General features: G+C 40.6%; 1 protein-coding gene across 4 annotated transcripts in view; it reads right to left on the bottom strand.

Moving 5' to 3' along the window:
• Positions 1 to 5,403: 5,403 nt before the first annotated feature.
• The window catches only part of LOC119969650 (translocating chain-associated membrane protein 1-like 1), a 109,514-nt gene continuing 93,302 nt past the window's right edge, over positions 5,404 to 21,615 (bottom strand). For 3 of the 4 annotated variants that reach the window (XM_038803582.1, XM_038803584.1, XM_038803583.1), the window contains 2 exons: positions 15,893 to 16,050; positions 8,426 to 13,050 (listed from right to left, as the gene is read on the bottom strand). In XM_038803582.1, coding sequence (XP_038659510.1) covers positions 12,977 to 13,050; positions 15,893 to 16,050 — 232 coding nt within the window. In that variant the 3' untranslated portion in view covers positions 8,426 to 12,976. Of the gene's footprint in view, positions 7,054 to 8,425; positions 13,051 to 15,892; positions 16,051 to 21,615 lie in introns of those variants that run through there. The other variant, XR_005461437.1, reaches the window with a different exon arrangement.

The raw sequence follows: 21,615 nt of genomic DNA, 5'->3' as shown, positions 1-21,615 counted from the left end.
AAATCTGCACCGACTCTTAATGGAGTTGTGTCCATTTATGTTTGCAGTTTAAATGCCGGTGTTAACAGGGTTAATTTCAGACCAATTATTTTGTTATGGCAATATCCCATAGTGCATTTCAAAACCTGTATTTAAAAAAAAATTGCTTGTGCGTACGTGCAGTGCCTTGAAAAATGCGCATTGGCCTCTGGAAAAATGTGGGCGGCGGTGTCTGTAGCTATTGGGGGAGGTGGGGGCAGAACCTACATGTCAGCTGTACCTTTATAAGTGCGTGTAAACCGCAGTTACCAATACTTAATTCTAATACAACCCACAAGTTTACTGGTGAAGGAATGGGCGAGGGAGGGTCATTGACCTGGATTTAAAGCGCGTACACACGCGCCCTCTGCTGCACTGATGTTTTCATACCCACCAGATTTCTCTAAAGATTTTTAACCCCAGGCTTTTTGCCAGACCCGTGGAGTCGCCTGCAAGACCTGGGAGTTTCCGCTGCTGTCACTGTCCTCCCAGCATTCAAATACATTATATATAAATCCAATTGTACTCTGATAAATCAAGATTAGAGAGACCACACCCCCAGACCATTTATGGGTTCGTATGTACCGTCAGGAAGAAACAACTTTTCTCCAGTGATGTAATTTTAGTGCAACCATATGGGGGAGGGGGAAAGAGGGTGGTTCAAAAATACATTCCGTGTGTAAGAAGGTAGTCAGCAGAAGAACGTCAGAGATTTGCCACTCAGCAAGTGAAGCATTTTTCCTTCCCGCTTCATTTTGCCTCGTTCATGCAGAGTCCATTCGTTTGTGGTGGGGGTTGAAAAGAATCTCTCGCAAATGGAGTCTCACCTCAACTCTTTGTGAAAGTGAAACTTGTTTTAGAAGGGGGGGGGGGGGGCGTTGGGGGAGGAAAGCTTGATAATAGAGCGGTTTCCCAACCGCTGAGCAGTATGGGCTAGCCAGGCATCCATTAATAACGAGTTCTTTTGCAACCCGAAGCTATCTAACAATAGGAGTCAAAGGTTCGGGGCCGGAATATTAATCGGAATTTCAACCGGCAACTATAAGCATTCACACCAATTATGCGTTTGCGCTTCACTTTTCAAAAATGATAATGTTAAGAATGCTTAATTCACATTATTTAAAATAGATTTGGAAAGGTACCATAAATGACTGCATGTTAAAGGGCGAAGCCAACAATATACCATGTGCTGTTCGGTAGTTTGGACATGCTGAATTCTCCCTGTGTACCCGAACAGGCGTCGGATTGTGGCGACTGGGGACTTTTCACAATAACTTCATTGCAGTGTTAATGCAAGTCCACTTGTGACAATAAAGATTGTAATAAATCAAAAGTAAAAACTACTGCACCAGTATGAACATTTCCATTCATTCAAGTGTCATTTGCATTGAATTAATGCACTCTTCTGCAATGAATTTAGCAGACTGCAAACGTATCTCACTTCAGCGCTCGACCCTGTATGTCCTTTGTACCACATGGTCAGTTTTTCAAAAGTACTTCATTTGTTTGTGAAACGTCTCGAATGCAGTAAGTTCATGAAATATGCTTTACAAATGCAAGTTGTTCCTATTTTACCCTTTGTGATGCAAAGCAATTCGGGATGTTCGTCTACAGCTGCAGCCACATAATTTAGAAATCGGGGATTATTTAATCAATCAACTAACATCTTGAAAACCATTCAGCTCCTCACTTGTTGCAAATCCAGTGCAAAATTAGGTTATATTATTTTGAATGGTTTTACCATTCAGAGATTTGAAGCTCGTGTTCCACCTCTCAAAACATCAACACCCCCCCCCCCCCCCCCTTAACTGTCTATAGAATACAAATCAGTGCAACGTACAACATAACTTGCATTCCTGCAGCACCCTTAACGTAGTAAAAACCAAAAGTGTTTCACAGGCGCGCAATGAAGACAAATAAACTGACCAAAATTTAGGTCAAAGGGAAAATGTTTTTATGCAAAGAGGTGGAGGAAGGGGGAATTCCACAGTTTCGGGCTGAGGAGTTGGATAATACAAAGTTCTTAGAGGTTGCAAAGATAGGGAACGGGCGTGGGCCGAGAAGGGATTTGAACAAGAGGATGAGAATTTTAAAACCGAGGCGCTTAGATACTAAGAACCAGTATAGGTCGGTAAGTAGAGAGGGATGAATGGAACGGTGCAATTTAGGATACCAGAGCAAAATTTTGGATGCGCCGAAGTTTATTGAAGTTGGAAGATGGGAGGCAAGCACGAGAATGTTGAAATAGTCGAGACTGGGGGGGGGGGGGGTTACAGAATCAGCGGTAAAAAAAAACTGGGGGATAGAGGCAGTGATGGAAATATATTACGGTTACACCTTTATACTGGTCAGAGAGAAAAAAATCCATCATTCTGGGCTGATTCAAAGTATCAGAGATAAAAGAATACATTTTAACACATTGTACTGCTAACACCTCATGACTTCTTTTAATCAAATCTTTTTCAGCCTTGTAATTAAAGGTCCCTTGAGGAGTTACCCCATACTCCAGTATAAATACTGGGCTACAAATGCCATCTTATGAACAGTAATTTAAAATAACGGCACTAAAGAATGCCCAGCCTTAGACGGTTTTTATTTTAGGGTATCAAAGGATTGAGGTGGGAATGGGGTCCATGTTCTTCCAGAGTTCTCGCAATTCAGGAACCGTTCTCTTCAGATTGGAAAATTGCTAATCATTTCACTACTTTAGAGGAAATCCAGAAAATTATAAATCGGTTAGCCAAATATCTGCTGTCATGAAATTGCTAGTCTATAAAGAATAGTGTCTGAATATACTGAAATGTTTCTGCTGATCAGAGAGAGCCAGTATGGATTTATAACTGGTACATGGATCATGCCCCACAAACCGGATTGAATTTTTTGTGGCAGTGGATGGAACAATATCTCAGGATATTTTGACAATGAAGTTCCAGAAAACACTTGATTTAAAAAGTTCTCCTAATGTTTTAGCTAAATGTGTACCTCATGGAATTGAGGGCAACTTCTTGGGTTGGCTGAAGGTGAAAAGTAGGAGTAATAGGTATGTATGCAAATTGACAGGATTTGACTAGTGATATTCAACAGGATGTGTGTTCTGGTCTCAAATATTTACTATATTTAGAGTCATAGAGATTTACAGAATGAAAACAGGCCCTTCGGCCGAACTTGTCATCACTAAGCTACACCTAATTGCCCACATTTGGCCCATAACTCTCTATATCCAGCTTTCCCATATTACTGTTGAGGTGAACTTTTTAAAAGACAAAATTGTACCCCCTCTACTACTGCCTCTGGCAGCTCATTCCAGACACTCACCACCCTCGGTGAAAAAAATTGCTCCTCTGGACCCTTTTGTATCTCTCCCCTTAAATCTATGCCCGCTAGTTTTAGACTCCCCTACGTTTGGGAAAAGTTGTTAACTATCTACCTTATCTATGCCCCTCATTATTTTATAGACTTCTATAAAATCACCCCAAAGCCTACTACACTCCAGGGAAAAAAGTCCCAGGTGGGCGGCACAGCAGCATGTGGTGAGCACTATTGCTTCACAGTGCCAGGGTCAATTCCTGGCTTGGGTCACTGTCTGTGCCGAGTTGGCACGTTCTCCCCGTGCCTGCATGGGTTTCCTCTGGGTGCTCCGGTTTCCCCCTAGAGTCCAAAAATGTTCAGGTTAGGTGGATTGGCTATGCTAAATTGCCCTTGGTGTCCAAAATGTGGGATTAATGGGGATGGGGGGCAAGGTTGAAGTGGGGTACTCTTTCCAAGGGCTGGTGCAGACTCAATGGGCCGAAAAGTTTTGTTCTGCACTCTAAATTCTATGATTCTATCCTGCCTCTTATAACTCAAGCCATCAAGTCTCAGTAGCATCCTAGTAAATCTTTTCTGCACTCTTTCTAGTTTAATAATATCCTTTCTATAATAGGGTGGCTAACATTTACTAATATCTTAGGCTACAAAACCAAATATACACAAGTTTTCAGATGACAAAAATGCAGCATAGTAAGCAGTGTAAATGGGAACATAATTTAATATTGTATAAGTGGGAGGTTATCCATTTTGGACATAAAAAAGGATAAATAACAATACTTTACAAATGGTGAGAAGGTAAAAGCAACAGAAGTACAAAGAGCCTTTCGGAGACCATCTGTACAGTTTAAAATGTAACTTAGAAGGGATTATTTAAAGCAACATTTTCAAGATATTGAGACCAACTAGGATTACTATTTTTACTGGTTGGAATCTATAAATTATCCTAAAATTAGAAACAGGCGTTTGAGGAGAAAAGTTAGGAAATACTTTCATATGAAAAGTGTGGTATAAATTTGCAACTCTTCTGCAAATAGCCATTGATGCTTGGCCAATTGTTAGTTTTGAATCTGAGATTGATAAAGTTCTGCTAACTAAAGTTGTTAAGGGGTTGAGGAAAAGACAAGTATATGGAGATAGATCACAGATTAGCCGTGTTTTCAGTGAACAGTAGAACAGGCTGAAAGGACATGACGTTCAGCTGTTCCTATGATCTTATCCCGTTGCTTGCTGCAAATGGGACAATATGTTATGCATACAAGCATGGTTCCATTTTTAATAGATTGAATCTTGCTGAAAGGAAATGTATAGTTGGGTCAGTAAGACCTCCCCCCCCCCCCCCCCCCCTCCCCCTCCTCTCCCCCCCCCCTCCTCCTCTCCCCCCCCCTCCTCTCCCCCTCCCCTCCCCCCCCCCCCAAGAGCAAATGTCAAGAACTTGCTGATTGAAGAAACAGCATCTTACTCCTAGAGTCCCCATTACTTTAAGAATTTTCTAGATTTGCACATCAAACAACCTCTGGCTCAAAAAGGAACAATTTATATAGTTCAGTCTCATTTCTGTATGTAATCATTTTTCCAACATTTTAAAGGTCAAATTTAAACATTCCTGTCCATCTCTCCCAAACTAATCTTTCTTTCCTTCGGTTTCTTTAAAAAAAATCTAATTTGACTAATTCACTCTACATTACTTTCTCAGTCCTCAAATCTCATTGGTTAAGATTGACTATTGCCCCATAGTTCATGGAAGCATGCCAGATGACAGTATCTTTTTCAGTTTGAAAAAAAAAAATTTCCTCAATTACATAAGATTGCCGCCTATTGTGATACAGAAACCAAGAAAGTTCCAGGGTTGATATCCAATTTTCGCTATCAATCAAAATAACATCAAAGTGCACTGCAAACTCACCTTAATGATTCTGGGCAAGCAGAGGGAGATCAACCAAGGGTTCTGTTCCTGATCACTAGCTATTCTGTGGAGAGGTTGAGATATGTGGCATGGCCCAAAGTTGTAGGATTGCAGAGACTCAATAGGATTATTGTAGATTCAAGCCTAGAATTTCTGTTTCTGCTCTTTTGTTGTTTTTTGCCAACCACCTGCTGAAATTATGACAAAATCTCAAGGAAACTCTTGTGGAAATTAAAGGACACTAGTCCGGTATTGTGTGTGTTTAAATTAATTTCCATGGTAATATTAGTTTAAATGTTTTTACCAAATGCCAAGTTATGTTTATTTGCCTCTATGGTTCTGGTTTTGGATTTTTAAAAACCTTTCTGATGTGTTTCACTTACTTTGATTCAGTATCTTTTTCAGTTTAAAAATAAATAAATTTCCTCAATTATTGCAACTTTGATAAATGTAGAAATGTTAATTTTTATATTTGGCAGTGATGCTATTAAAGCCTGGGCTGAGGTATGTATTTATTGAAATAATATAAAAGGACCTAGGTTAAGATACACATCCAGACTGTGTATCTGCTAAAGCTGTAATTAAGGAGTCATAAAAGGGAAGGTCATGATTGATTCCAAGTACTTACGTGGTTACAGATAAAGGGCTAATGAGATATTGTTTGAATGCTGGAGATTTCCCAGAGAGTAGATAATTCAAGAGGCTGTATTTAGTCCTAACTAAGCAGGTCATGTGATTATCCTAGTGGGATACAGATTACAGCATTAATGGGAGGAGCCAAGACTGTGTAGTTTTGCAGTTTGCTATAGAATTTGAGTCTGACAAGACAGAAGGATTTTTGAATAACAGTTTTGCCAAATGCTGCTACATTGAGCACTAGTGTGTTGAATCGGTTCTTGAAAGGCTCCTCTCTCCAAAGGTCTCTACACAACTAAACAAGTCATCTGTTTGTTAACTTTTATTTTTAAGTGGCATTTGAATTGTATTGGGTTGCTTACCTGGAGATTGTAGCAGGTATTGATAGTAAATACATTTTCCTTGTGTTTAAGAACTGTTTAACTGATAATTGTAAAGCTATTATCTTTGATGTTATTATGGTTAATTCTGTATTTAAAGTTTGTTTGAACATAAAATATACCTATTAGTCAGAAGTCAGTGTCATCAGTGCTGGGGTGAAGTATCCTTTACTCAGTTTACAGATTTTAAAAAGTTGTTTAGGGTCCTTGCCCAGCATTCTAACAAATGTCAGGGTCTGGTATCCTAACACACTGGAGATATGACTACTCACCTCCACATTCAACCTCGAGTCAAATAATACGGCAAATATTTTCCAACTTTTGTCATATTTAACACTAACCACTGGATGGTGTCCACAGAATCTGAGTGGCCTGTTGTAGTTCTTGGCAACTCCATCAACAGAGATAAAGGAGGAAGGCAAAAGCAGCCCCAAAATAGTTGTGCTGCATTTATCACCTTGTTACTCCCTCCAATCCCACCGGCCATCATTGCCCACCTGGCATTAATGCATGTGTATCAAAATCCAACAACGAATAGCCTACTCCAGCTCATACGTTCTATGTTCTTATATGGTTGCCAACTTTCCAAGATTGTTTTGGTGCCTCCTGGAATCGAGGATTGTTGTCCTGGCTACTGCAGGCCTGGGATGAAAGTACTGTGTATTTTGTGTCTCAGCTGCCTATGAAATCTGTGTCTGCAATTTCCGCACCCAGCGTCATAGCTGATCAACAAAAGATCTGTCTGTCCTCCGATGTTTCTGGCTTCCCATTTCAAGAAGCAGCCTGGAATCTTTTTATTGCTGTTTCCTGTAAGTTAATAATACAAAAGCAAAATACTGCAGATGCTGGAGATCTGAAATAAAAACAAATTTCTGGAAATATTCAGCAGGACGGGCAGCATATGTGGAGAGAGAAACAGAGTTAATGTTTTGAGTCCAATATGACTCTTCTCCTTTGGATCTGCCATTGAACCAGCCAGTCATTGTAGCTTTGATAGGATTGCGGAAATGTTGCATGGTACAGCAAAAATTGTCCCAAGAAAACTTCCACACTGCTTTCTGCAAATATCAGTTCTTACTACTAACAAGCCTGCCTTGGGTTAAAAAAGAATGCTTTTACATTGTGCACAGTACATCCTAAAATGCTTCACAATTAAGAATTTTAAAATGCAGTCATTGTTGCAAATTTGTAACATTGCAAACAAAACAAAATTGACAGCCAATATGCACCCAGCAACGGTGAGAAAATTACCCGTTAAACATTTTAATGACATTGGTTAAGGGATAAATATTGGCTACAATTGGGCAGCACGATAGCAATGGTTAGCACTGTTGTTTCACAGCTCCAGGGTCCCAGGTTCGATTCCCAACTTGGATCACTATCTGTGCGAAGTCTGCATGTCCTCCCCGTGTCTGCGTGGGTTTCCTCCCGGTGCTCCGATTTCCTCCCACAAGTCCCAAAAGATGTGCTGTTAGGTAATTTGGACATTCTGAATTCTCCCTCTGTGTACCCGAACAGGCGCTGGAATGTGGAAACTCAGGACTTTTCACAGTAACTTCATTGCTTTTCACAGTAACTTCACTGCAGTGTTAATGTTAGTCTATTTGTGGCAATAAAGATTATTATTATTAAAACAAAGAACCAACCCCCCTGCTCATGTCACAGAATCTTTTACATTCACCTAGGAGGGCAGATAGAGCTTTTTCCATCCAGAAAACAGTACCTCCCACAGTGTACTGGTCCTCAGTACTGAAGTGATAGCTGAGATTATATCCTCATTGGAGTGTCGATCAGGACAGGAAATCCTAATTACAATGACAACCACTCCCTCCCCTCCCAAGCCCGCAGTTCTTTAGTTGTCCTTTAAATGCAATGCAGTGTTAGATTTCAAGGACACCATAAATAACAATAGAGTAATTTACTTAAGAGCAGGAGGGAGGAACCAAGATAAGAACTTTCACAGAGGGATCCTCAAATCCTTTCAACAGAAGAGAAAATTTGAACTGGAGGGCAAAGTATATACGGCTTTTCATTTATAGCAAGGGTGACCTTGGACAAAAGCTCGTAGATATTTGTTTTTAACCATATGCAGTAGCTTTTTACAGTCAGAATTATCCAAAGAAAAGTCATACTGGTCTCCAAAACATTAACTGTTTCTCCACTGATACAGCCAGAATAGTTTTTTCAGCGCTTTATTAATTTTAGAATTATCTTGGAATTTCACAATAATGAATCAACAGTTAAAATCTCTTATGGCAAGGTTTCTTCCAAAGCAAATAGACCAATCTAAGACTCTGATAATTATGCAGGGAGTTCAAAATTATATTACTGCAACATTATAAAATCAGTCACAGGACAAAATGGAGTTTCCATCAAAGAAAGCTCTACAAAGTTGTCATAATCAGACTGTCTTTAACGATCTGGGTCAAAAAAAAGATACTTCAGCACAACAAATGTAAAGATGCCTCAAGTTAGAGCAATAGTACAAGCAATGCACATATTCTACATCTTGATTGCAAATGGTCAGTCTCTACAACTGTTGCATTAACGCGAGCGGACTGTCCACCTATCAGGAACCACAACATTTAAATTGTGACATCTGCAAATCAATTCTGCATCACTGGAAAATCTTCTTTACAACAAAATCTGAACACCTGATATATGGCTTGGTCTCAAATATTGTACAACAATTCTGTGAAGGTCTTTGGAACGTTTTACTATTTTAAAGGTGCTAGATAAATGCATATTGTTATCCCTGAAGAAATTGATTTTGTTCCCATTCAAAGTAACCGGAACTGGAAAAATTGCCAATTGTGTCTTTTGGATGATTATTGTAACATTCAGGCAACAGCTCCAGAAAAAAAAATTAGCGAACTGCGAGCGTCTCAGTTCAATGCCTGGCATAGATGTCTTGCACAGGGAAATGCAATTGTAGTTCAGAGCCGATTACACATTTTGTCAGGATTTCCATCAGTGACTCTGCAACTCGACAGGTTGGATTACTGCACCTACAATTTATCTGCAAATTATGTGTATTGAATATGTCTGTACATAACAGATATTTGTCTGTGTTGTACGTCACTGTAGACAAGATCTGTTTGTCAAAAATGTAGTTTTCCTTCAAAAGAAATCACTTAATTGAACCATCCAGTCTGCAAAGTAGACACAGCATCTTTATCCTTTCAAATATCAAATTATCAAAGATTATCAGCAATTTAAAATGTCACAGATGAGGCAACAATTTTATTTTCCAGATTACAGAAAAAGTGGCTTTATAACATCAGATTGAAAACATATGTTGAACTTACAAGACCCTGGCACCAAACATATACTTACACAAGAGGTTGGCATGTGAAGGTATGTTTGGAGTAGCAACTCAAAAACACGGTACTGTGTTCTACAAACCGCAACTGAATATAATAAAATAACAAACAAAGTTAAATAAAAGTCACCTTGAACTATCTTCTGTTGTACCAGTAGAGGAATTTAAAAAAGGCTCCCACTGCCCTGACTACAAATTCATCAGAACACAAAAGCAAATGGAGTGGGAACAAGAAGCTGTTACAGTTACATTGATTCACAAAATATATTAGAAAAACAAATGAACTACGTTTACATGAATGAGTTTTGAAAGGCTTCTGACATTCAGGACTATTCTCATTTTAACTGTAATCGGCTAAGTGATTATGTCTCATGTCATAAACATAATAAAGTTTACGCCGTTCACCTAGCCCTCTTTTAAAAAACACAATCAAATTTATTTATACATGTAAGAAAATAGACTGGGAAATTACTGCTTTTTGATATCTCATTGGAGTTTAAGCATTTCCTCATGGATAAGATCAATATTCTGGTCAGCTCTGCCCATCCTGTCAGTCACACAGGATGTCCTGTCTCCCTATAGTACTGATTAAGCACTGCAGCAGTCCTATTTTACCAGTCTAAATGCAACAAATGTCTGCATACAAATTGCTCCAACATAAACAATAAGATAGCCCCCTGTAACATTGTCCATTGTCACAGAGCTGGGCTACTACAATTAGAATGTGAAATTTTATCCTCCACCAAACACAAGAGCATGAGATAGTCTAACAGCATTTTATCAAGTATTTTACCTCCCTGTATGTTGATTCTACATGCAACATTCACAGCAACAGACAGGGATGAGTGAAGCTTGGACTATGCTCCAATTTAGGCACCAACACATTGTGTTAATCAGTATGTAATAGTGGGATTCACCTCAAACTTTGTTTTAAGAAACAATTCATGGAATTGTCCATAGAAATTTACAAGAACCATACAGCTTCCTATTTGCATAGAAAGACAAAACAGCTAAGTTTATTCTACTCAGTGGTTCATTATACAAGTGTGTACACAGTTAATTCTGTATAAATAAATGGTTGTGTACAGGGTGATTCAATAAAGATAGGCGGTAGCGTGTAGAAGTTTACTTGGTGCATGTTTGTTTACATACATACCAAGTAATATAGCACATGGTCAACACGTCTGTACACACCAGGTGTTTTAATAAAATCATATGACGTGTATATACACTGATTCAGTACAAATGAATCAGCATAGGCTTGTATATAAGGCGATTCAATGTGTGAGGATGTTTACATGTAGTGATTTGGTACAGATAAATTGGAAAGTAAGCCTCTTATGTATACATGCTCATTTGGTAGATTTGGTATACAAATACACGGAACGTTTCCAAATGTATGTACACAAGGGATTCTGAGAAAGGCAAATGGGTAACATACAAGGCTCTATTTAGTAGGTGTATAACATTTTTCATAATGGGATTAGCTTGACCAAGATTTGTTTGGAGCATATGGTAGAAACAAAGCACAAGCTAATAGGAGATATCATCTCATTGCACAGCTTTGTCAGAGTGGGGAATTAGTAAGAATAATTTTTGAAAATGCACATAACTTGAACAGGAGATGTCAGCCAAAAACATTCTGTAAAGAATTCTTTAGTTATGAAACACGATGAAGATATTCCAAAGTAACAATTTGTTAGATTTCCCTAAATAAGGAATCTAAACTTAGGAGAATGCTCAGAGAATCAGCCTGTAAAACCATTTAATTGCCTCTCCGTAGAAAATATGGGGAAAAGCACAGCAAGTGTGTTTTGAAGATAACCAGGTTTAAAATATTTAACTTGTGAAAAATATTGATGACAAATGTCATTTGAGACAAGTTGGTTCCAGAACCACTTCTTAAAACAGAAAAACAATTTCTTCTTTGATTAAAATAAACAATGTTTAAAAACGCTCTAAAGTCATGCGTTTGAGATGAAAACAAAAATCAACAGTGAAATGGACTAGGTATAAATAGTTAACCTCTGATGCCTTTTCATATTAAAACTACAGAAGTAGACAACATTTATCAAAGTTAAGGCACAGTCCCCATCATGCATCTACGGGCAAAGCACTACGTTGACTTAGGCTTGAAGCAACTAAACTGATCGAGAAAGCACAAACACAGACAGGAAAGGACTGATATCCTCATTTAACATAAATCTTTTTTTTTTAAAAACCTCCCCTTGAAAAGACATTTCGCTGGCTTACTATATAATTGTAACAGGTTTGTTTTTGGCTCATCATTTTATACATTTCACATCAAGGACACTTGAATAAAGGGGGAGAAGTTAAGGTTGGAGGTCAAACAAAAATACACTTTCTCTTAAAGTCACATAAATAAAACAAAACCCATAATCGAAGTTTGGAGTATAAATGGCAGCATTTAACAATCCTTCTTTTGGGGGGGGGGGGGGGGGGGGAAGAGAGAGAGAGAGAGAGAGAGAGAGACAGAGAGAGAGGAGAACAAAAATTAAAATTCTCACCTATGGTTTGAAAAAGCTGTCGGAACTCTACAGCAAGCTATCAATTTCATGTTTAACCAACCTATCAAAAACATATTGGAGCCAAAGCCTGTATTTATGGTGTGGACAGCAGTCCAATGATGTGCCATTGTTATCTGCAGGGACATAATAATTAATTCAGGTCAATATATATTTAGTGCAACAATGGAGACTGGAACACATTCACCAGCCAGGGTGATGTGGAGTTATCTTTCAGGAGTTTAGGGAAATGCAGCATGAAGAACTAAGTCACATGTTACATTTGAATTTATATTCACTTACAGGTGGATGAGGGGGGGTTCTTGTATTTCTTGAAATCTAAACATCACAAAAGACTCACTGCAAGGGGCAAAGACAATGCAAGAATAAATCAGTTTAGCTGTAATAGGCCCAGTCTCCAGGTAACGACAATTTTCATATTTGATTCTGAACGCATTGTTAGGAACTCCAAAGTTCATGCCTATTGCGCTGGTAACAGGGCCCACAACAGCCTTTGGTAAAGGCATCCGACAGGCTGATTTTTATCTCACCCCAACTACCACAGCCACCTTTCCATCATTTAGGTTTCTTCTAGCTTCCATCCAAATCTGACCAGAGCAAAAAAACTGCAGGCATGCACACCATCAGAGATAAGCATTTACCAATAGCTTATCTCTGTGGGACAGTAAGGCTACAGTTTTTCCAAATCTCACATACATAATACTGCAAGGAGAGCCTCTCAAAAGGGTCAACCACAACTTTTTTTGCTCAACTCTGATCAGTAGATAGTGATGAGAGTAGAGTGGCTTAGGGGTGAGAATAGATTTGTGATTATCACAGTTTTCTTTCTCCTCGGAGATTTCCCAATTTTTAAAATCCAGCTTCATGAAGCTTTTGCTTTCCTTGCACGTGGTGAGGTTCCACTTTCTGTCTTCATTGTTCCATTCGATGTATTAGCTGTAAACACATTATAAAAACAGACACACATTAGATCCATATTTATTTACAAATGGAATGGGCTAGAAACCTAGCACCCTTTACTTGTCCTCGCAACCTAAGATCTTATTCTCCTCTATTTGATCGCTTAGTTGATTTGACTCAGTACACTGGAACTTCCATCCATGAAAAACTGGAACTCATGCCGAGTTCCTCAAACCCCTCAACAGCCAAGAGGCAGTCATTGTCACATAATTGTTACGCCGCAGGAGACCATTTGGCCCACTGACTCTGCACCGGCATTCCAAACAAGCATCATGATTTTGTCCTATTCCCCTACCTATTACCGTGACCCTGCATATTGTTTCTATTCATATAGACATGTAATTCCCTCTTGAATGCCTTGATTGACCTGCCTCCACCACAATTGCAGGCAATGGTTTCCAGACCCGAATCACTCGTGTGAAAAAGTTTTTTTCCCCACATCACATTTACTTCTTTTGCAAATTACCTTAAATCTATGCCTCCTTGTTCTTGATCCCTTTATGAGCAAGAACAGTTTCTCCTTATCTACTCTGTCCAGCCTAATGATTTTGAACATCTCTATCAAATTTCCTCTTAGCTGCCTTCTCTCCAAGGAAACACTCCCAATCTGTCTAATCTATCCTCAAAATGATATAGTCTCATCCACGGAACCATTCTTGTAAACCTCTTCTGCACTCTCTCCAATGTGTTCATATCCTTCCTCTAGTGTGGTGCCAAGAACTGTACACAATATTCCAACTGAGATCAAACTAGTCTCTTGTACAAGTTTAGCATAACCTCCTTGCTCTTGCAATCTATTACCTTATTAATAAAGCCTACAGAATATTAACTGCTCTTTCTACTTGCCCAGCTACATTCAATGATCATTGCACATTTACACCCAGGTCCCTCTGCTCCTGCACCCGTTTAAGAATTTTATTCCTCATTTTATATTGTCTCTCCATGTTATTCCGACCAAAATGCATCCTTCTCCACCAACTTGTCTATGTCCTTAAGTTCTACACTGTCCTCAGGTTTCAGTACTTCCAAGCTTTGTGTCTTCCGCTCACTTTGAAACTTTGAAACTGTCCCCTGATCACCAAGATCTAGATCATTAATGTGTATCAGGAAAAGTAATATCAACCTCAGGGGAATACTACTACAAATCATCCTCCAGTCTGAAAAATATCCATTGACCATTACACTCTGCTTCCTAGTATTTGCCAATTTTGTTATATTTTATGTAAGCTTCAAAAACATAGCAAGAGTGAATGAAAAGTATCAAGTCCATAGGAACTGTTTTTCATTAGAGAAACCCATCTAGGGATGTGCTAAAATACCATCTGGTATAGGTACATCATTCGGAAGCATAGTATTGTCACACAACAGCTGTAAATTTAGAGACGGAATGTAACAAAATCCCTCCGAGTTTAGATGTGAGTAATGAAGGATCCTAAATCCACAGTAATATTAAACGCAGATAGACAAAGAGAACTGGAGTCAACTGGTGCAAATATAAATTAATATTTTTCACAAGCATTTGATATTTGCTTCATAAGAGTCAACTACTTGTAAGAATCAAGGTGAGTAATTGGACTGGTTTTGCTTTTAAACCATACTTTCTAACTGGCATAAATCATTTAGTTATTACAGATTGGGTATAACACATTCTAATCACTTCACTAAACAGAAAATATAGCTCTGCTGAACAGTGGTGATAGGTTAAGCAGTTGAAAAATGATTATTGGAAGACATTTGTGACCACAAAAAAATGGAGCAAATTGAAAAGGAGTTGTGGAGTAGCTATTCATTAAAATCACTTCATAAGTTTGGCAAATTAAATTATAGAGGGGATCATTTCTTCACTTAGCACTGCTGTACTAAACAATACTACTTCAGTTCCTCAGGCAGCCCTAGTGGTCACCTTCAATGATAGGAGGTATTATGCACAAACTGCACAGGTAGTTTTCCACAGTTTTTTTTTTAAAGTTAGGGACAGGAGATTTAACACAAATGATTCTGGTAATGAGCAGATATATTCTTTCACGACATTAGACTGTAAAAGTCAGGAACTGAACAGAGTATCATATTACTCAGGGTTGGATGCAATGTGATCCAAACGTACCAAAGTACATAAAAGGACACTGTGGCCTGAGACCGACTCTATTACTGATACATACTGTGCGTGCCTACAAGATGAGATACCACACAACATGATAGAGGATTGTACACGGACAATGAATAAGGCTCATTTGAGTTGTGTAAAGTTTAAATGGAACTACTCCACATAATGTGGCTCAAGCAGCATTACACACACTTCAGGAGACATCATAGAATTTACAGTGCAGAAGGAGGCCATTCGGCCCATCGGGTCTGTACTGGGTGTCTAAGGGAAGCCTTCCTACTCCTACCTGGTTCTTACTCAATAGATCACCTTTTGGTATTTCATTCAGCTTTACTTGTTCTTTAAAAGATAGCTCTTGAAATAAAGTTGTTGTTCCTCAGATCATTATTGGCCTCAAAATTATTGGCAGCTACAATAGATGTAATAAAGCCTGGTCTGTGGCGTCTTATGAATGGCAACAGAAAATCTGCAACGCATTTTAGATACAGACTATGAATTTCTAGAATATACAGAAACAATCATATGTGCTGTATTTTCTGGAATTACTGCAAACTCGCACTGAAGTTGCAGCCTGAGATCAGAGCAATCTTGACAGAAATTCAGGGTCTGAGAATCATGTTTAAATTTAACAAAATGCGCAAAGTGTTTCTGGTTTAGAAGGTTAAGTCGTGGAATGGAGGCTGTAGGAAAGAGGAAAAAGTAACAAATACTGACCCTTGCACTCCTTTTTTGAAAGCTTGTTCTTGGTATTAGCTACTTTCTTTCTGGGAATCTGATTCTGAGTGTGTTCCCTCCACTTCTTCAGCTGGAAGTTAATAAACTTCCACATCATCCACGCTTGTGTCAGACAAATAGCTGCTAAGCAACTGATCCTATTCAAACATAAAAAATAAATCTATAGGTCAGTGAACTAAATATTTGTTCAAACTGAAAACACTTGCACACAAACAAATGTAATCTAGAAAGTCATATGTCATAATTGTTAGTACAACAGTATTTATCATTTGCGACATTCTATTTCAGCACCAAATCATCTAGAAAGGGTAATTTCAGCAAAGCATCTTTTAATTTAAAAACAATATCATTTGGGTTGCGTGGTTGTGAAATGTATTGTGCGATCGAGTGTCGGCCATTCTCCACAGTGACTGCCTAATTGCCAGGGCAATCGAGAACAGCGATACACCTTTCCTGCAGAGAAACGTTTGTAAAGTTCCGAGGAAGAGCAACACCAGGCAGTCATCATGTATCGCTGGGTGGCCAGTAACAGGTGAGCATTTTCTGAGGCTATTCAGTCAGCCACCTGCCTGCTGTCCTGACTAGAAGATGATGGGAGACAGTGAATTCTAAAGGAGGAGGAAATACAACAAAAGCTTTGGCTGTCCATTTTTTTTTTTTAAAAGCTCAGATCTATTGCCACGCATTTTACGTATGTTGCAGCTTTTAGGTCCGATATGAAAACCGAAGGCTAAATAAAAGGATAGACAAAATTACTGCTGATCTTTGTACATTCTGTTTCTATAACTTGCATTTTTGCATAGTGCCTTATCACATTTCTCAGAATTAGTCCAAAATTCCTTGCCTAGAATACAGAATTATTCTGTAATGCAGATACATCCATTATGTGGGTCAGTCGTGTACTAGACTTTGCAAACCGGAGGGTCCGTCAAGGCTTTCTGGGATCCTTAAAATAATGTAAATGTGTTTACATAGGTAGCCAGAGACAGGCTTGGAGAAAGCCAAGAGGAGCAGAGTCTGACAGCCACATGTGTGGCACAGAATGGGCTGTCTCACTAGGAGGGGTGCGTGTTTGGAAGTGCTGGACTAAGATTGCCATATCTGTAGGTAATCTGGCATCAAATACCTATTTTCTAAAAAAAAGCATTATTAAACCATTCATTACATGGAACACATGAATACTATGAGCATTATATAGCATTTTAATTTAGATTGTATAAGATACGGTAGAATATTCGATTAGTAATCCAGAGGCTTGGAGTAATGACCTGGAGTCACAAACTCAAATCTCACCATGGCAGCTGGAAAATTTAAATTAATTTAATTAATTAAATCTGGAGTTTTTAAAAAAAGCTATAATCAATAATGCTGACTATGAAACAATCAGACGGTTCTAAAAATCTATCTGGTTCACTAATATACCTTCCAGAAGGAAAACTGCTGGCCTTAGCTGGTCTGAGCTACACACAACTTCTCACCGCAATGTAGTTGACTCTCAACTGCCTTCTGATATCGAGATTCAATGGTAAAGCGATGATGAATATATGCAGGCCTTTCCATGCATGCCCACATTCCATAAATTAGTAAGAAAAAGGTGAAGGGATTCTTCAACCAAAACAGTTTGAGAACCACTGATATAGCCAACAGTGGTTATTATGCACACAGCAAGAAGGCAAATGACCAATTAAGGAGGAATGTTAGCCAGGTGATAAACATGTTCTCTCTGGATCCATGTCTGACACCAACAACAGTGCTGCACTCCTTCAATACTGCTGTAAAGAGTCAGTTTAGATTATGCATTCTTCCGATCCGCGGATAGCAAATTTTATTTTCTCCAGCCTGAGAAATTCCACTGGATCGACCAGCCAAACTGCAGCGTTGGGCGGTGCTGACGATCGCTAGCCGAGCATGATTCTCCAGCAGGCGACCAAGGAGGCAACGGCCAGGCCAACCCCTCTCCCTGACAGTTCACATTTGTTTGCCACTCCCAGGAAGAACCTGTTCATTTGAGTTCTGGTTAGTTGAGCTTTGTGCACCACCTTTAACTGCGTTAGGCTCAGCTGGGCAGCACATTCATTTTGATCGTCTGTATTCGCCGTGAGAGGGAGAGTGAGTGTGGGCTCCGCCTCTGCAGGTCCTTTTTAAACTTCCTCCATCAGACTTGCCAGCTTCCATTTATGGATCCGTGTCCATCGTGGGCTATTTGGATCCCCAGGTAGCAGAATTTGGTCTGGGCCAGTTTAAACAGCAGTCCCACCAGCTGTACCCCTCCCTCCTATGGGTTCACAGGGAAGATCTTGCTTTTACTCAGGTGAAGCTTATTGCTGAGAAGGTGCCAAACACCTTTAAAACGTTTCATTATCCCTTCTATGCTGGTCCAGGGGTTTGAGATGTAGAGGGCAGCTCATCCACATAGAGTGAGACTCAATGCTCCCTGTCTCCACTTTAGATACCTTTCCGCCCTTTGCCATTTTGAGGTCGACTGCCAGTTTCTCGTTTGCCACAGCAAACAATAGAGGGGGCAGAGGACATCCCTGCCTTGTGCCTCTGTGCTGCCGGATGTATTAGAGCTGGTGATCTTTGTCCATACACTCATCATGGGAGCACTATACAGCAGTTTCACCCAGAGGTGAATCCTAGCCCAAACCGTTCCAATAGCTCTATGGGATACTTCCATTCAACCTGTCGAAGCACTTTTCTGCATCCAGGGAAATTATCACTTCTGGTGTTCTCTCCCCAGATGGATTTATTACCACGTTCAGTGGGCGCCTGATGTTAGATGTTAGCCGCCTACCCTTGACAAAGCATGTCTGGTCCTCCATGACTATCTCTTGCACACAGCTTTCCAACTGCCAATATCTTTACATTCACTTGAGTGAGATGGGCCTGTAGAACCTGCACTCCATCGGATCTTTGTCCTTTTTGGTTATCAGCAATATTGAGGTTTGGGCCAGTGTTGGTGGCAGGGTACCCCTTACCAGCGAGTCTGCAAACATTTCCCGCAGGTGCGGGGCTAGTGCTGATGCAAATTTTCTGTAGAAGTCCGCTGGGAATCCATCTGGTCCCGGCACCTTCCCTGTCTGCATGGAGTTGATACTCTCCATGACTTGCCCCAGTTCTAGTGGCCCCGTTTCTTATCTTCCTCCACATCCGGCATTTCCAGTCTGTCGAGGTACTGCTTCATGTCAGAGTCCCCGTCCGGGAATTCGACGGTGTACATCCCTCAGTAGATTGGCGACGGCTCTGTTGATCTTTTCTGGCGCAGCAACTAGCCTGCCGCTTTGGTCTATAACTTGAGCTATTTCCCTCATTGCTGTCTGCTTTCTCAGCTGCATCACAGCTTGGTATGGCAACTGCTCGGCCCAAGACTGTAAGAGACTACAGTGAGTCATGAACACAGCCCAGTCCATCGTGCAAACCCGCCTCCCATCCACTCTGACTCTGTCTACACCTCCCGCTGCCTTGGGAAAGCGGGCAGCATAATCAAAGACCTCTCCCACCCAGGTTATTTTCTTTTCCAGCCTTTCATCCAGAAGAAGACTAACAGATTCAAAAACAGCTTCTTCCCCGCATCTTCCCTACTGTTGTAGCTCTATACTCCGTATGCTTCACCGATGTCTATGTATTTACATTGTGTATTTATCATATGTCCTATGATTTTCATATATGGAACGATTTGCCTAGCCTGTACGCAGAACAATACTTCTCACTGTACCTCGGTACACGTGACAATAAATCTAATCTAAGACTCTGATCTTTTTTACCGAGTCGTTAAGTCACCTGACATTTCAGATGACTATCCTGATGGTGGTTGGGAGGGTTCCTTTCCTCCCCCTCACGCCTGCTGATTCAGCCATATTTACCTTGTGTATGCGACCCTGTACTCTGGATTTTTCCTTTGTTTGGGGGCCATCCAAAATGGCTGTGATCACTGTACTTTCCATGTGGCAGTATCCCTGCGCTCCGGGGTTTCTCTTTGTTGAGGGGCCATCAAAGATGACCACTGTTGATGTCAATGTTTTCGCAGCCAACATGTGCAACCTGTTGTTGCCAGCATTTTACCCACACCGTCCCCCCAGCTCCCCTTCTTGTCCCTCACTCCCCCATTTTCCAGCACTGCCCCCCCCCCCAAACTCTGTTTCAACATCACTCCGCTGACACACACACACCCTTTCCTGGTACTTAAAGCAAAGTTGAAAGCTAGGCAGTTCTGTCCCGCGCAAGTGTTGTTTTAACTTTAAAACAAGTTTGTCATCACTGGTGTTGCTGCTTTCCCAGCTCATGTCAACATTCCCCTTCAGTGTCCCTTGCGTTGCCACCAACATTGCCACTTCTGTTTCCACAGGTGTGATTCGGTCCCTAAATCCCCGACTGTTGCCTCCTGTGCTTCCAGTCGGCGCTCTTTTGTTCTCTAACGCCACCCTGAAGGGGGCCACGGCATCTGTGATCACAGCCTTGACTGTCGCCAACATTTCCAGCTTGATGGCACCTCGGTGTTTCTAAAGCTCCTGAGTCATGATGTACATCCACTCCCTTATCGGTGGATAGCCTGATGTGGGTCCTGGCAGCCTAGCTCGTTTGGGTATGGTCAACTCCGACCTGTTCCTCGTGTTCGCCATCATCCCATTCCTCCACTGCAGGCTTTGGTTGACTGAGTCAACCCTTCGGATTATTAGACCATGAGACATTGGAGTAGAATCAGGCCGTTTGCTCCTCCATTCAATCATGACTGATATGATTTGGTCCTAGAGTTATTGCCAGTCATTTCTCAGCTGTTGCATTCTTTTACACTGGGTTCTCCACGATCCCCTTCACAGTTGTGGTGATCAAGCTGACTTCTTCTAGAATCTTCTTCAGTCACTGCTAACTGTTGTCTTCTGCTGGATTCCCCAATGTCTGGTAAAGTTGGGCAAGGGATCGTCACCTGACTCAGAAGTTCCTCGAGCCTCAGCAGGGGGGAACATTGTGAAGGCTTCTGTGGTATCGTTGGTCCCTCAGTAGTGGACTGCGACATTGGTTAGCTTTTTGACCAACAAATTGGTTAGCTTTGTTGGCCAACAAATTTAAGAAGCAGTGGCAGGTGGTTGCTGAGGATCTGGAGAAGGCAATGGAGGGGGCTTGGCCCCAATTCGGGTAGCCATGGATAAGATGGATCAGCGGATAGAGGTACAAGTGGCAACAATATAGAAAGTGGAGGTGGTGCCCTCCCTCTGATCTTAGCTGGATGGTGAAGTTGAATATTCTCCTGAGATTTTTGTTTTTGTGCCAGTATCCTCCAGTCGTTCTTCCCAAGTCTTTCTGTTGAAGGGTCAATAAATTTGATACCTGTTTTTGTTTGGGCTATTTGGGCTGGTAAGATTCCTCTGTTTCGTAGGGAATTTTTGCAAATGGGCAGGATTAGGTGCCACCTAAAACAGATTAGGTTGGCACTACCTAATCTGTTATGTTACCACTGGGTGGCAAATATTGATACAGTGAAGAAGTGGTTCAAGGATCCAGATTCTATATGGGAGCGGATGGAGAATGTTTTGTGCATAGGGTCGAGTCGGAGTGCCCTGGTTACTGCACATTTCCCGTTTTCCCCTGCCAGATTCTCTTCGAGCCCAGTGATGAGATCGACTTTGAGGATTTGGAAACAGTTTAGGCAATACTTTAAACTGGGTTCTATATCATTGCTGGCTTCGATTTGCAGGAACCATAGT

Source organism: Scyliorhinus canicula, chromosome 7, assembly GCF_902713615.1.
Source record: "Scyliorhinus canicula chromosome 7, sScyCan1.1, whole genome shotgun sequence".
Lineage (NCBI taxonomy): Eukaryota > Metazoa > Chordata > Chondrichthyes > Carcharhiniformes > Scyliorhinidae > Scyliorhinus > Scyliorhinus canicula.
The sequence above is the reverse complement of the archived record's forward strand: the minus strand, read 5'-3'. Positions and strand labels throughout refer to the sequence as shown.